The sequence below is a fragment of the Notothenia rossii genome (genome assembly GCF_949606895.1).
Source record: "Notothenia rossii genome assembly, chromosome: 8".
Classification (NCBI taxonomy): domain Eukaryota; kingdom Metazoa; phylum Chordata; class Actinopteri; order Perciformes; family Nototheniidae; genus Notothenia; species Notothenia rossii.
Genome location: NC_136906.1, coordinates 74,542,263 through 74,558,025, shown reverse-complemented (window position 1 = coordinate 74,558,025; position 15,763 = coordinate 74,542,263). Strand labels below are relative to the sequence as shown.

The following is a 15,763-nucleotide window of genomic DNA, read 5'->3' as shown; positions in this document are numbered from 1 at the left end:
ACAATTAAGAGAATATATATATACTAGCATTAGTGTTTATTTTTGTACTACATATTGGGCGAGATATTGGACGGATACCTCTTTACTATGGTTGTTAGTTCAATTATGGATAACTTATACACAGTGGTTTGTACAATATACATTTAATAATTCTTAATATGTCACTTTATCCCAGGTAGCGCAATTGTGTCTCTAAGGCTACCTTGGAGCGTTTAGGTTTAGTCCTAGTTATTAGTTTGGGTTTTGCACGTGGCATCTCGTTTGGGGAGATTGCTGTGCTGGGGTGGGCTGGGTTCTGTATGTTTCAAGTTCTTGTATGTTTTTTTTATTGTATTCATCATTGCACTTTGTTTTGTTGGTTGTGCTGCCGGTCCTTCATATTTCCGTTTTATCTTTAAATGGTCCAGCCCAGGTTAATTCAACGCCATGATGGGAGCGCCCTTAAGTTTACTAGTTGGAATTGCAGGGGTCTGAACTCCCCAGTTAAGCGCACCAGGGTCATGCGCCATCTTCAATATTTGGGTGCTCAATTGATTAATCTTCAAAAAAACACACTTCAAACCATCTGTTTTTTCTAGACTTAGGAATGGATGGATTGGATATGCTTACTATTCATCATTTAACAGCAACTCTAGAGGAGTTACTATCTTGATACACGAATCGGTTCCCTTTGTTTTTACTCGGATGGTTTCTGATCCAAATGGCAGATACCTGATTGTTATTGGTATGATATATGACACCTCTGTTCTACTTTTGAATGTGTACGCCCCGAACTGGGATGATGTGAATTTTTTTCGGCAGCTCTTTTCTAACCTTCCTGACATGTCCTCACACTTCCTTATCTTAGGTGGTGACTTTAATTGTTGGCTTAGCCCGAAGCTGGACCGCTCCTCCAAGAAGACTGCTACGCCTTCGGGGTCTGCTAAGACGATTAGAGACTTCATGAGTGAGTTTGCAATAACGGATCCCTGGCGCTTCTTTAACCCCACGGGTAAAGCATACTCCTTTTTTTCCCATGTTCACCATACGTTTACTCGGATAGACTACTTTATGGTAGATGACAGACTTCTTCCTTCCGTGAGCTCCTGTTCATATGAAACTACACTTATTTCGGAACATGCCCCTGTTTTAATGAGTATCAAATTTAAGGGTTCTGTACGCACGCAAACCCCATGGCGTTTAAACACGCATTTGCTTTCGGACGAACATTTTACAGAGCTGATTTCCAACCAAATTGACATATTTCTTAGCTTTAACAAGACTCCGGACATTTCTGCATCCGTGTTATGGGAGACATTGAAAGCTTATATTAGAGGGCAAATTATTTCCTATGTTAGCCATGAGAGGAAACAGAAAAGAGATTAACTGAACTAACGGGGCGTATTGCTCAACTGGATGACCTCTATTCCGTTTCACCAATTCCAGATGTGTATAAGGAACGCCTCATTCTTCAATTGGAATTTAAAACGCTGACCGCAGACCAGGCGGCTGCACTTCTTCTTAAGGCTAGAAGTAATTATTACGAACAGGGTGACAAAGCTGGTAGATTACTGGCGCATCAATTACGACAGAATGTTGCCTCTTACCAGATTCCCAGAATCCAAACATCCTCGGACATTACGATCGATCCCCAAAGAATTAATGATGAGTTTCGAGACTATTATACTTCGTTATACACATCTGAAACCAGCTCAGACACGCAAGATTTGGATTTTTTTTTTACCACCCTCGAAGTCCCTTTGATACATCCTGATATGACTGAGGATTTGGAGAAGCCAGTAACTGCTGTTGAACTCTCCGTTGCTATTGCATCGATGCAAGGCGGGAAATCTCCGGGGCCGGACGGTCATCCACTGGAATTTTACAAGAAGTTTCAACAGAAATTAGCCCGTTTTGATAGATATGTTTAGTGAATCGTTTAACTCTACTAGTTTACCCCCAACGCTTAACCAGGCCTCTATCTCCCTCATTTTAAAAAGGAATAAGGATCCCCTTGCATGCTTCTCCTACCGACCAATCAGCTTGTTAAATGTGGATTTTAAATTACTGTCTAAAATGCTCGCTTTACGTTTGGAAACCGTGTTACCAACCATTATCTCTCCCGATCAAACCGGCTTCATCAAAAATAGGCTTTCATTTTTTAACTTAAGACGACATTTTAACACAATCTACCAGCCTTCCGCAAATTCTGTACCTGAAGCTGTGATATCTTGAGATGCAGAAAAGGCATTTGATCGTGTGGAGTGGAGGTATCTTTTTTACACCTTGGAGAAATTTGGCTTTGGAAAGAACTTTACCTCATGGGTGAAGCTATTGTACTCCTCTCCCCTAGCTTCAGTGAGAACGAATAATACGCACTCTGAATATTTCCCTCTCCACCGCTCCACCAGGCAGGGTTGTCCCTTGAGCCTTCTCTTATTTGCCTTAGCTATTGAGCCCCTCTCCATCGCTCTTCGTTGTGACCGCCGCATTAGAGGTATTTTCAGAAATGGGGTAGAACAGAAAGCTTCTCTTTACGCGGATGACCTTCTTCTTTACGTCTCTAATTTATCTGTGTCTGTCCCTGCAGCTCTCTCTATCCTTAGCTCATTTGGTGCTGTATCCGGTTATAAACTCAATTTAAGTAAAAGCGAATTGTTCCCTTTAAATAGAGCGGCGCGTGAGTTCCCTCTACATAGTCTACCATTTAAAATTGCACTACACAGCTTCACTTACCTCGGGATCCAGGTGACCGATACATTTAAAGATCTTTATAAAGCTAATTTTGCCCCCCTTTTGTCCCGCGTACAGAAAGACTTCGACCGCTGGTCAGTGATAAATCTGTCTCTGGTTGCCCGAATTAACTCTATAAAGATGAATATACTCCCCAAATTTCTATATTTATTTCAATGTGTGCCCATTTTCCTCACTCCAACTTTTTTTCGTAAAACAGACACTATTATTTCTAACTTTATTTGGAACAAGAAAACCCCAAGGATACACAAGCAATTTTTACAGAGACCAAAGGCGCGGGGTGGACTTGCTCTGCCGAATCTGAGGTTCTATTATTGGGTTACAAATCTGAGAATAATACAGTCCTGGCTGCAGTCTGACTCACAGCACTCTCCGCCTGTTTGGCTTGAAATGGAGGCTGCTTCCTGTAGTCCAGTATCTCTTTCAGCATTGGCTCACTCTCTCATTAAAACCCCGTCCTCTGCTTACACTAAAAATGTAGTTGTCAAAGCAACCTTAAAAAATGTGGAATCAGTTCAGACGTTTCTTTGATCTCCAAACATACTCTACATTAGCCCCTTTAACTGCAAACCATTTTTTCCCCCATCCTTAGTAGATGGCGCATTTACTATTTGGTTTAACCAAGGCGTTAAAACATTCAAAGACCTTTAATATTCACAACACATTTGCCTCTTTCCGACAGCTATCTGATACATTTGCACTACCTAAGCAACATTTCTTCAGGTATCTACAGATTCGCAGTTTTGTTAATAATAGATTTCCTCAGTTTCCTAACCACCCAACTGATTCGCCGCTAGACACACTCCTTAGGCCGTTACCTACTCTGAAGGGAATGATACCGTGTATTTACGCTCAGATTTATTCTCTTTGTTTGGTTACCCTGAACTTCATTAAATCTCTTTGGGAAACAGATCTTGGGGAGGAGATTTCTGAAGAACTTTGGGAAAAAGCACTCGCTAATGTACATGAATCTTCTATTTGTGCTAGACATGGACTGATTCAGTGAAAGTAGTGCATCGTACACACTTTACTAAGCTCAGGCTCTCTAAAATATATAAGGAGGTGGACCCAATTTGTGACAGATGTAGCCAAGCACCGGCGAGTCATGCACACATGTTCTGGTCTTGTCCGGTCTTACACTCTTATTGGACTGACATGTTTAGATCACTGTCAGAAATCACTGGAAAACTGATCGCTCCTAATGCCATGACCGCACTTTTTGGTATAACCCCACCCACATGGCCACTCTCTTCTCCGGAGACAGCCTTCATAGCCTTTGTTACCTTGCTAGCCAGACGTCTGATATTGCTCATGTGGAAGTCTCCAACATCCCCTTCACACACCTTGTGGTTAAAAGAAGTCCTAAACTCGGCCAAACTCGAGAAAATAAGGTGCATACTGAGGGGCTCCCTGGGGAAATTCACAAGATGTGGAACCCCTTCTACAAGTATATACGGGAGCTGGACATGCCGGATGTCTTTGTACAACAGGGTGGTGGACCTGTGGTGTTAAACTGTAATTAGTGGGCGGCTGACTGACCAACAAGTGCTATGTTTTTTATTTTATTATTATTTTTTTGATATATTTGGTCTTTTTGTTCCATTTATGCACATTCTTTGATCTCTACTCTTGCATTAAGTTATTAATAATGGACTTCGACTCAGAGCCTTTAGATTTTTTTTTTTTTTGTTGATTTTTGTCCTGTTGCAGTCCATTTTTTTGTTGTTTTGTTTCATTTATTTTTTGTTTTGTCTTTGGTTTTTATCCTGTTGAACTCAAATCACATTGTTGTCATCCTAATTTGTTTGCCAACTGCTATTGTGCCATCTGTCTGGCTGTTTGTTTACGGAAAAAAAAAAGTAAAAAAAAAAAAAAAAAGCTCAGGCTTGACAATGACAGTAAAGAGAAGAAAGGGCATTATTGATAGGTTTTTGCAGAGTGATGAACTCAAAAATCCAAACTACTCTTTGGGAACCTGCATGATTCACTCATGACCCATTGATTATATTTTGTGAGATGCTGTGAGCCTGCTGAGTCCGTTCTCTTTCATTCGTTTTTAGCAGGATTGTTTTAGCATGAGGTTTTTCTTTTTATCTTTTTTATAAAATGAGTGTCGATGATACAAAAAATAAATAAATAAATAACTGGGATGATTATTTAGAACCATGAAACATCCACTAAAAGAATGGAAACCTTTGTGTAAAATTAACGTATGTCCCTTGTAGAATAAAATGTATACAATATGCATATTCAGCTTTTAACACCAGCAGTGATGCATCTTTAATTCTTTATTTTGCTGTGTCCCATTTACAGAAAATACGATGCCTTTTTGAGACAGTGACAAGATATGAAAAACGGGTCATTTTGAACTGAGTTGGTAACTTAAAAAAAAAAAACACACCTGCACGGTAGGAAACAAAAACTGCAAATATTGTTCCCTTCATTAAAGCCGTGTAACCAAACATGAAGCTAATGCATGATTCAACAATTGATCTACTTACATCCACATGCATGACACTCCAAAGAGTCATGGTGGACCGCTTAATTTTTTTAACCTCCATCAAGTGTTTTATTCCAGAAATCTCCGTGATAGCAAAGCGACACAAGGAGAGCACTTTACTCAGGCGAATAAAACACGCCACTATACACCACACAACGTTTTAAAGAGTTACTTTCCTTAATATTGAAAACAAACCAACAACATAAAAAGATGACCATTGATACACAAATAATGCATTACATTAAGGCACCTGAAACAAAAGGGTTTGTGACGGGTTTAGAAACAGTTTGAGGACTTTTTAAGGCTATAAATATTGGCAGTTTTGCAACACTGCCTGCCTAAAACTCTCTGAATTTTCTATGTATCTTTGAGATACATTTTTGACTACCAGTTCAAATATGACAGGGTTCAAATTCTATTTTGCAATGCAATTATGAAATATTAGGAACCGGAACAATCATTTATACATCTTCCTGTTCCTAATAAAGGTTTGCTTCAATAGAGAAAGTTAAGTGCAAAACAATTACAAAGACCGTGATTTCTTCTGTCCAACTGTCGACTAAGGTCAATCAAAAAAACGTAAGTTTAAGATTACGACCAAATCTAGTAGTGATTACCGAATACATCCATGAAAAATCCGGTTTTATTATCAAACATGAAATGGAAGTAGTAATCTTTTGGTCATTTATTGTTATGGGAAGTGTCTGATGTTGACAAGCCTCACTGATTTGCTGTAACTTAAAAGCGCTAAAGGCGTAGCAACAACTGTTGATGTGACAGTCAAAAAAAAAAAAAAGGGTCCTCATTGCTTACCATTTCTAAACCCTTCAGAAAGTCCTTCATAGGTGGTACCTCACTGTAAAGGTTCTTAACTGTGGGACTCTGGATATGAAGTGTTATAAAACGTGCCTATTTCGACTGGCATAAATAAAAGGAATGACGTTGTAAAAAAAATAAAAATAATATTAATCGTAATAATTATAACAATAATAATAATAAAAATGTGTGACTTGTCTTTAAGTTACTTATTTCAAATATACACAGCGACTCCTTTAGTATTTACACATATATACAGAGTATTCATTTCTGTTTTGATCAAATACCTCGAATGGCGTTGCTGTGAAATTGAACTCTCTAGATGTACACTTCTATCCCTTTGAGATTTGAGAACATGGAGGTCAAACTGGGCAGCGCGACTCGGAGCCTCAACACGGCGGCTCTTGGAAAGGCACTTGCTACCAACTCAAATACTGCAAAAAATCCTCAAACAGAGCTTTCAGCCAAGACAACTGAGAGACAGAACAAAAAAGGAAGGCCACATAGTAGGCACTGGGGTTTCTGTCCCCTCTCCCCTCCAGGCCAAGTGTTTTGGTAAGGCTGGCGCATGACGGCCACAGGTGGATCGGCGGGCAAAGCCGGGAAGAGACAGAGCAAAGGAGGGTTTCTCTGTTACTGTGGCTGCAACAGTCCGTTTCCCTCAAAAACTTTGCTTTACTGTCCCTTTAAAGTGTATCTGCCCCACCACAGACACTGAACAGGAGCCCGCTGACAATTAAACAAAAACATAATCTGTAAACAAAAAAAAGTCTTTATACAGGTTTCTTTTTTTCTCCTTTCCGATGATTCATCGTTTCATAATTGGTATAACTCCATAAACAAAAAATGCAGGAAGCTTCTTTTGCCTCCTGAAAAAGTGTTACATTTCAGCTCCTTCTGTACATAATCAGAGACAAATAAATGAACAGAAGCAAATTAGGATGTTCACTGTGCTCTAGATTCCTGAAGCAAAACTAATTTCAGGTGACAGTGAAAAAAACATGAAAACAAATCAAAGTAAGACTTATAAAACACAAAGCCTTTTTTCTTTCAAAAAGAAGTCCAAAAATAAGAATAGCCGCTGCCTTGCTGCTTCTCTCGCTTCCACATCACAAGTCCTTTGTTCAAATGTCTAATACACAATGGTCTTTGCGGTCTTTTTGACCAGTCAAGACGGCACTGACATTTTTCCAGCGGTTGTCTTTGGGGCTGTAGCCTGGGGTCCGGTGGGGCGCTTTGAGGGATGAGCTGGAGCTGTGCATGGTACAGATCACTTCCCCACTGGACTGCGATGCAGTCTTAGAGTACTTATAAACTGGCTGCTTCCCCGCCTCTGCTCCACCACACTCCTCTTCGAGTTCAAGCTCGCCTTCCGTCTCTTCCTCCTCCTCCTCCTCCTCCCCCTCGTCACATGTCCGATAGGAGGGGCCCATGAGCTTTTTGCGCTCCTGCTCGGCGTCCCTGTTGTTTTCCTTCAGCGCCTGCTGCTGCTGCTGACGTCCAACAACGAGCCGGAGCGGCTGCCATTGGTTGTTCACGTTATCATCGGAGGATGTGTTCCTCTCACGCTCTTTTCTCCGTTTGCGCGTCCACCAAACAGATACGATGATGCAGAAGAGGCAGAGCAAGCAGAAGATCCCACATAGAATAGGCACCAGGTAATCTGTTGACATGAGGATGTACAAGGGATGAGTACATAGAATAGAAATCAGTAGAAAGTATTGATAAGACATTGTTGAGAAACTGATGGGACCCACAACAAACCCCTGTGGGACACCTTTGTTAATTATTACTCACCCACTGAGGGGGGCATGACTGGTGTTTCCACTTTGACCTCAATGACAGCCAACATTACGGTGCTGTTGTGCCGCTTGGACAACGTGCCCACTATAGCGCTGGCTGCCTCCCGGATAAGACTGTGGTCTGGAAGATCCTCTGGATGGAAAGACTGAAAAACCAAACCAGAGAACATTTAAGAACTGAGGACCTCAAACACTCAATCAAAATTGGGTTGTTTTGATATAATTGTACAAAGTAAAGAGTATAGTGGACAGTGGGTCATGCCAAGAAAGGCATAACATAACATTGACTTACTATAGCCACCTCTACAGCATCCTGATTCGACTGAGAGAGGTCACACAGCAGGAGAAGGAAGTGGTCCTTTGCCAAACCTCGGGTGTCAGGAAGATACCTTAGCTCATGGCATATGTTCTCCACTGTTGTTCCCTGCAAGTTCACATACATACTTTTAAGGAACAATACAAAAGACACTGCTCCTTTAAAATGTAGCTTCAACAAGAAAATATTTTACATGAAGACATGACTCACTGTTGGTACTTTGTCTTTGTTGAAAATGAGTGTTATGCGGCCACAGCTGTTATCCAAATGCCCGGTGTTTGGCTGGCACTTGGTGGTTGCTTTTGGAGGTGAGGCTTCAGCCATGGAGCAAACCCCCCACTGATGGCAAGGGGGGGAGAAGCAGGTGAGGTAGCTGTGCTCCAGACACTGGCGTCCAGCCGGGCAGGACTGATGTCTCTGGTCTGAGTCTGAAGTCTGGAGCCGGCAGGGACGACGACCACACAGCACCTGGTGTCACACGCAATACATCTTCACATACATGTAACCACAACACTTATAATGGTTTTCTGCAGGTTGAGTTTTAATGACAGCCAACAAATGTTCGGCATGATCTAATTTAAAGATATTACAATGTGGACTGTATTATTGTTGAAGCCATTTTCTCTTTTTCCTTTGAATCTTTCAGAAAATAGTGGAAAAAAAGTCCATCGCAATTAACAAGTTGTCAAAACAAAATACGTTTACTATAATTTAAGGCAAAGAATATCAGCAAAACCATTCAATATTTGTTATTTTGACTTAAACAAATGATGTATTGTGAGTTGAATTTTAAACTAATTGAGTCATTGTTTCGCCTTTAAACTCTTTTTTTCTCCGAGCATGATTGCTTGCTGTTGTTTGTGTTTGTAATTGAGATGTAGCAGATATTTGCTGGCGCTGTATTTTAGTAGGGATGTTATTTAAGTAGGGCTGGTTACCTTTGTACATTCCACTTTGCCATTGATGCAATGGCAGCTGTTGCAGTCCTCCTCCCAGTGACTGCCATGTGGAAACTGCAGCCCAACATAGCGGCAAGTCTTCCCAATACCTATAACTACAGACAGACAGGGACAGACAGGGACAGACAGGGACAGACAGGGACAGACAGGGACAGACAGGGACATCAAATTAGGTACAATGGGTACAAATGTTGACTCTATAAATCATTTGATGGAGTAAATTATAACAGTAGATTCAAGATGTACGCTTACACTCTTGGCATCGGGCTCCTGTTCTACCGAGTGGACAGATGCAGCGGAAACCGTTGATCTCGTCCACACAGGAGGCACCGTAGGCGCAGGGCGAAGACTGGCACTCGTTTATGTCTGTGAAGGTAAGAGGAGCATTACATTTAAGTTGGACACAAGGTACTGGATTCTAACATTTTAACTTATTTTAAAGACAAGTAAACGCCCGGTCAAACCAGAAAGAGGAATGGCTAAATTTGCCTCATGTCTATGAACTTGGCAACGTAGGCATCTTCTTATAGGGCTTGTCAATTATCTGCTGTAGCTAACTAGAAAACCGCTAACATGCTAGCATTAGTAATTTATGGGGCCTCTTTCTATATTACTGAGTCATACAAAATTGTCAAGTTACAGTTAGCTCGTTAGCTAAAGGGATTATAGGTTGACAACATGTATGCAAACATATTTAAGCCACGACATCAACCACATTGACATTGTTTTGTGACGGAAGAGGTTAAAAATGGATGTTCCTCCATTTTTGATTTTGCCACTCGCTTTAAAAAGGTCAAAATGAAACTTGCTAATAGTGAACTTGGCAAATTGATGTGCCAGCAAATCCACAATACACTGTTTTTTTTGTTTTTTAAAGGAAATTTACTGATTTTGTTGCATAACTTTGCATTTTAACCAAATAAACTACAATTCTGCATGCATGTTTAAGCCTCTTTCTAACGGGTCAAGACCAGGACGTTTCAGTTTGTGCGAATTAAATCACAAAGCCAAATATTTAGAACATACAGTAGTTTGTCTGAGACCGACAACATAAATGAGTAAATTGTGTATGTTGGACTATAAACACATCTGCTGTATAAGAAGCTCTTTCAACAACACATATCAATTGTCCCTTCCCATAGAAATCACTGGGAACCGCGGCCATTGTCACCCAGATTCCACATGAACACGGTCGGGATGAGGATTCTCAAATTCAAGCCTGACAGAAAAGGTGAACGCTATCCGGCCGAAACAAAGGAGCAGAGAAGAAGAATTTCAGGGTCACTGGGTAATTTGTCTTCCGTGTGTGTTTGTGTGACTGTGAGTATGGAGGAGGGACGGCCTCTGACCCCTGAGGCGTTAAAGGACAGAGAAAAAGGGAGAGGGCGGCGTCCTGGTCTTGCATTTAGGTATCAATATGTCCATCTCCTGCTGGTCCCCCCTTTTCCTTTCCTCTCTCCACCTATCCACCCCCCTAATCATACTATGGCTGCTAGGGTCTTATGCACTATACTTCTGCTGTTTGCCCGTTGCAGTACAAATAAAGGAATTCTGATTCAAACAGCATGTGTAGTGTTGGGAAAATACTGACTGTTCTCTTCCAATATCAGAGTAGCACATGATAACACAGGCCCTACGTAGCTGTGTACGTAACAGGATGTCTGATTACCTAGAAGAGCATCAGGACTGTTTGAGGCATATGATAGCTATAAGTGCGTTCACACCAAGTACTTTTCCCACAAAGGTTCCTGATAACTACGATTTAGTTGCGTTCACACCAAAAAGTCCCAAGAACTAAATTAGTTCTAGAGAACCTTTTTTACCCCCTTTTCAGCAGGGACTTTCGTGGGAGAAAAAGGTTCCTGTGTCTGATTGGCTGGGCGGAATGCAAACCACGCCCCGTCAAACTCCCAAAAACGTTTGTGAAGCCGCCATTTTATTATCCTGGCATTAGCATTATTAGCATTAGCATTAGCCCAGCCAGAAACGCAGAGACTAACTTATGACAACACAAAAGAAAACATGGGAGCGGTGGAGATGAGGAGGTGTCGGCGTTCTGGCCATTTACTCGGAAGGCTTCAGTCCCCAACTCCGGGGACTTCCGGCCGGGGATTTTGGGCGGCAGTATACGCCGTGAAGTTGTTTGCGGCCTGCCATTAAACCCAAAGCAGAAGAAGACAAAGTGACGTCAGCGGCTTCATTTGCCTAATCCACGCCCAGGAACTAATTTCCGGTGTGAACGCGATCTGTACTTAGTCCATGAGAACTAAAGAGTTCTCAGGAACCTTTGTGGGAAAAGTAGTTGGTGTGAACGCGCCTTATGTGATTAACATGATGATTCAGCCTCTATGGAGATAGACATATGAAAAGCATGATCATTTCTGACGTGGAGCTAATCTGAAGTAAACATTGAATACTGCTTTCTATTCCTCCATCTTGTGACTGTGTAACTCCCTCTCTTGGATATCAGCATGTGAAGGACACTGTTCAGGAACTAGTTGTACCAAATGCTCTGTATGTGATGACTACTTCCATTCTTCCAAGGATAATAAATACATGGATCCTGAGATTGAAGATCAAGCCGGTGACTAGTGATATTTTTTCAACATGAAGTAACCTCATGTCTTCTTTACTCACTGATTCTGCAGTCTGGTCCGGCGAACCCAGGAGCACACTCACACCGAAACCAGTTGACTCCGTCCACACAGATACCGCCATTGTAACTGAAGAGAGGAAAGAAATTACTAAACGATTACTACAACAGTATTTTATTTCACTGTACAATATTTAAATGTGCATTCTGTTCTAGTCTATCTTATTTTATTTAGATGAATATAGACTTCTCCATTTTAGTGTTAATTTCGTTGACTAAAACTATGAGGAAATATTTTCGTCAACGACCTTTTTTTCCATGACTAAAACGAGACGATGACGAGACGGCACCGACGGAAGTAAACAATAACTGTAACGAAATCAACATGCAATATCGTTAAAAAAAATGAGGAGACTAAATATTATCAAAGATAACGTTACATCTCTGATAAAATTAAAAATGATTGGTTTTGGCTAGACTAGTTTGACTGAAATGTTCTATATAATCTGATGACTAAAAAAGACTCAACCGTTTTCATTGACAAAAAGTAGACTCAAATAATTAGTTTTCTTTGACTAAAATAAAACTAGAATGCTCAGACTTTTAGTCGACTAAAACTTGACTAAATAAAAACAGGATGAAGGTGACTAAATATGACTAAAACGGAAATTTAACACAGGACTAAAACTAAATAAAGAAATTGCTGACGAAATTAACACTAGTCACTTACAACATTCTCTGCATTAGCTTATTGTATTTATTTATTTTCTGACATGTATATAGTTTTCTATTCCACTCTGTTTCTTCTAATACTATTTTTACATTTGATTGATTTATGTCTTATTATGTTGCATTGTTGGAGGAGCCTGGGACTTAAGATTTCCATTGTCATATCTACACTTTAGCTACTGTGCACGTGAAGAAAAAAGCATTTGAATCTTTGAGTACAGGAGCCACATCCTTTCCAGCTGCAACAAAGCACATCTTTTCTGTGTGTGTGTGATGGTGGAGACGGGGGGGTCACAAGGCTCAATTCAACTCATCAATACAAGCCTCCACCTTTCAGATGCTAATTGGCGTGTCCAGCGATTCCCCTCCCCTCCTCTCATCATGCCTCTCCTTCCATTCCTCCTCAAAGCCCGACTCCCCCCCCAGGTCGAACGGGAAGAATAGCCACGTACACCCTCCCCCCAACCCCGCCACTCCACCCCCCACCTGCATTCACCATGGGGTAGGTGGGACTGTTGTCCTTCTCCCTAAAAAAAAAAAAAACCTCTCTCGCCACCTTTCTCTGTCCCATTGAATATCGAAGACCCCCCTCCTTTGAGAGATGCCCCTTTGAGGCTTGATTTAAAGACAACTTCCACTGCAGTTAGCGGCCCTTCACCCCTCCAGCCTGCAAGCTCTGTGTGAAGTGTGGAGATGAGGGAGAGAAAGGGGTGTGTAGGGTGGTGGGGGTTCATGATGTAGGAAACTGTACTCACCATGGATGAGGGTTGCAGTCGTTTATATCTGTTGAAGAGAACCACAAAGAGACACTTAGAGATAATTGTTACAGCGACATATTTGTGTAATTTTTCCATTGCCTTTATAACATTTTTGGATATTATGCAAAGATAAAATATCTACTATCAAGCATGTTTACTGCGTTTCAATTTGCAGTGTTAGATAATTAAGTTGCACATAATATTTAGCCACATCAACCAGCTCTGACTGGGGGATCCCAAGGCGCTCCCTGGTTGATGTGGCCAGGGAAAAGAAAGTTTGGGGCTCTCTGCTGGAACTGCTACCCCCGCGACCCGACCACGGATAAGCGGGAGAAGATGGATGGATAATATTTAGCATGTTGCACAAATAAAAATAACTGGGCATCTAGGCCTTAAAAAGGCATCATAAGTACATTTATAGCTGTAAGTAATGACAACTTTAATGTCAGTTTCCTGCAAATCCACATAGAGAAACTCACTCTGGCCGCAGGTGGGGCCTTCCCATCCCTCTTTGCAGATGCAGGTGAAAGTGTCTCCTCCTCCCACACAGGTCCCACTGTTGGAGCAAGGACTGGAGGCGCATGTGCTGTTCTTAGCTGTGGGAAGAGAGGAGGCATTAGTCAAGGATCACATATCCAAAATACAGAAATAGTATAAACGGTATGCTTGAACTTAAACTCAAATTAGGGCATTTCAAATCTGTCTGAATCCATAATATTGCAAAGAAACAATCCTGTCATTAAAATGAGGCTTGTAAGGAGCAGCTGATAAACGGTATACACATTACCTGGAGGACATGTATGTAGTGGTGCATGTGTGAAAGGGGCTTTACATTGAGTGCTTGACATCAACTCATTCTATATATGGTACAGTGACTACCAATGGACAGCACTCAACAACGAAATAAAAAGCTAAACTGTTACTGTGTTGTGTCCTTGAATATACTATCTGTACTAGTAGTTTAAGCAATCTATTAATATCCGATTTGAATAGGTTATGTAATAGAAGCAGTCCTCAGGCCTCACCTGTGTTGCAGGTGTTTCCTCCCCATCCAGGAGGGCAGGCACAGCGGAAAGCGTCTACGTGGTCGTGGCAGGTTCCTCCGTTACTGCAGGTGGTCGCGTCACACTGGCTCTCACCTGGTCAGGAACACAGAGAAACACTGAGGTCAGACACTTTGTATAACTATTCAGAACATCAGTAAGAAAAGACACTTCTTATGCTTGTGTTGAGATACACTTATTACATTTAGTCAAGTACTGGCCTTAAGTACAACTTTGAAGAGATGGTGCTTAAGCTGAGCATTACACATTCCATGACACCCCACTACAATTCAGAAAAAAATAAATTCAGAAAGTCTACTACATTTACGTGTAACTTTACTCAATTTCACGATTCATATTCGTATATATATGGGGGCGTGTGGTGCAGTGGGTTGTGGGTAGGTGTTGGGATCAGGGGGTCACAGGTTCAAACCCCACTGCAGTCAGCATGTCGTTGTGTCCCTGAGACACTTCACCCCAAATTGCTCCTGTGGGGATTTTCCACAGTATTGAGTATGTAAGTCACTTTGGATAAAAGCGTCTAACAAGTGACATGTGATGTAATATTCAGATTAGTGATAAAAGAATAGAATAACAAATAATAAAACCCGACAGTATATGTAGTAAAAATACTTATCTCCTCCATTAACAACATTTTAATGCATCAAAAAGTCTAATCTATATTATTCTGAAAAGGGCTTTTGCGCAGTACTAAGGACTTTTAATGCAGGACCTTTACTTGAGTTACATCAGTTATTCCTACGCTGGGGTAATAATACTTTCAGTTAAACAAATATCTGAGTGCTCTGTCCACCTCTGTTCTTGAGATCATATGTACTCATAACATACAAAGATGTGTAAGCATGGTGGCGTCTGTGCCTCAAAAGCCTACAGAACATAAACACACACATTAACACAGACTCGACATAACTCACGGGAATGGCAGGTCTTGCCCTTCCACTTGTCGGCACACTCGCAGTAGAAGTCGTTCACCAGATCCACGCAGCGCCCGCCGTTCTTACACGGGTTGTGTCTGCACTCGTTGACATCTGGAGGAAGGAGGAAGGAATACATGAGAATAAAAAAGCAACACATGCAGCTCACAGGGCTTTACAAAATCACAAGTTCAAAATGAACAACAAGAAATTCCCCTCAGATTATTTGTTAAGAACTTTACGGGTACACGCAGCAACAAATAACACGTTATCAGGTTAATAGACACAAGGAGGTAACATGTTTGATACAAATAAAACAAATAACTGTCTCTCTGACAGATAAGACACAAGACAACTGAATCGATGCAACAATATATAACCCCATAAAACAAAATGAACATATAGGTACAAGAGAAATACAAAGATAATAGTAATAATAATAGTAATAAAAATACCATTATTCTAATAAAGGTTAAACGATTAAGAAATAAAAAAGACCAACGTTAAAATAAATATTTCTATTGAAGCATGTTAGATTAATAAAATAAGATAACTTTTAAGACCTATTAAATAATTAAA

The 15,763-nt window shown here is 40.9% G+C and overlaps 1 protein-coding gene across 3 annotated transcripts in view; it reads right to left on the bottom strand.

Moving 5' to 3' along the window:
- Nucleotides 1-4,982: 4,982 nt before the first annotated feature.
- Nucleotides 4,983-15,763, bottom strand: part of jag2b (jagged canonical Notch ligand 2b) — a 57,711-nt gene continuing 46,930 nt past the window's right edge. For 2 of the 3 annotated variants that reach the window (XM_079644768.1, XM_079644769.1), the window contains 11 exons: nt 15,185-15,298; nt 14,232-14,345; nt 13,686-13,802; nt 13,204-13,231; nt 11,764-11,849; nt 9,379-9,492; nt 9,106-9,221; nt 8,378-8,635; nt 8,144-8,275; nt 7,847-7,997; nt 4,983-7,712 (listed from right to left, as the gene is read on the bottom strand). In XM_079644768.1, the coding sequence (XP_079500894.1) occupies nt 7,174-7,712; nt 7,847-7,997; nt 8,144-8,275; nt 8,378-8,635; nt 9,106-9,221; nt 9,379-9,492; nt 11,764-11,849; nt 13,204-13,231; nt 13,686-13,802; nt 14,232-14,345; nt 15,185-15,298 (1,769 nt within the window). In that variant the 3' untranslated portion in view covers nt 4,983-7,173. The remainder of the gene's footprint in view (nt 7,713-7,846; nt 7,998-8,143; nt 8,276-8,377; nt 8,636-9,105; nt 9,222-9,378; nt 9,493-11,763; nt 11,850-13,203; nt 13,232-13,685; nt 13,803-14,231; nt 14,346-15,184; nt 15,299-15,763) is intronic. The other variant, XM_079644770.1, reaches the window with a different exon arrangement.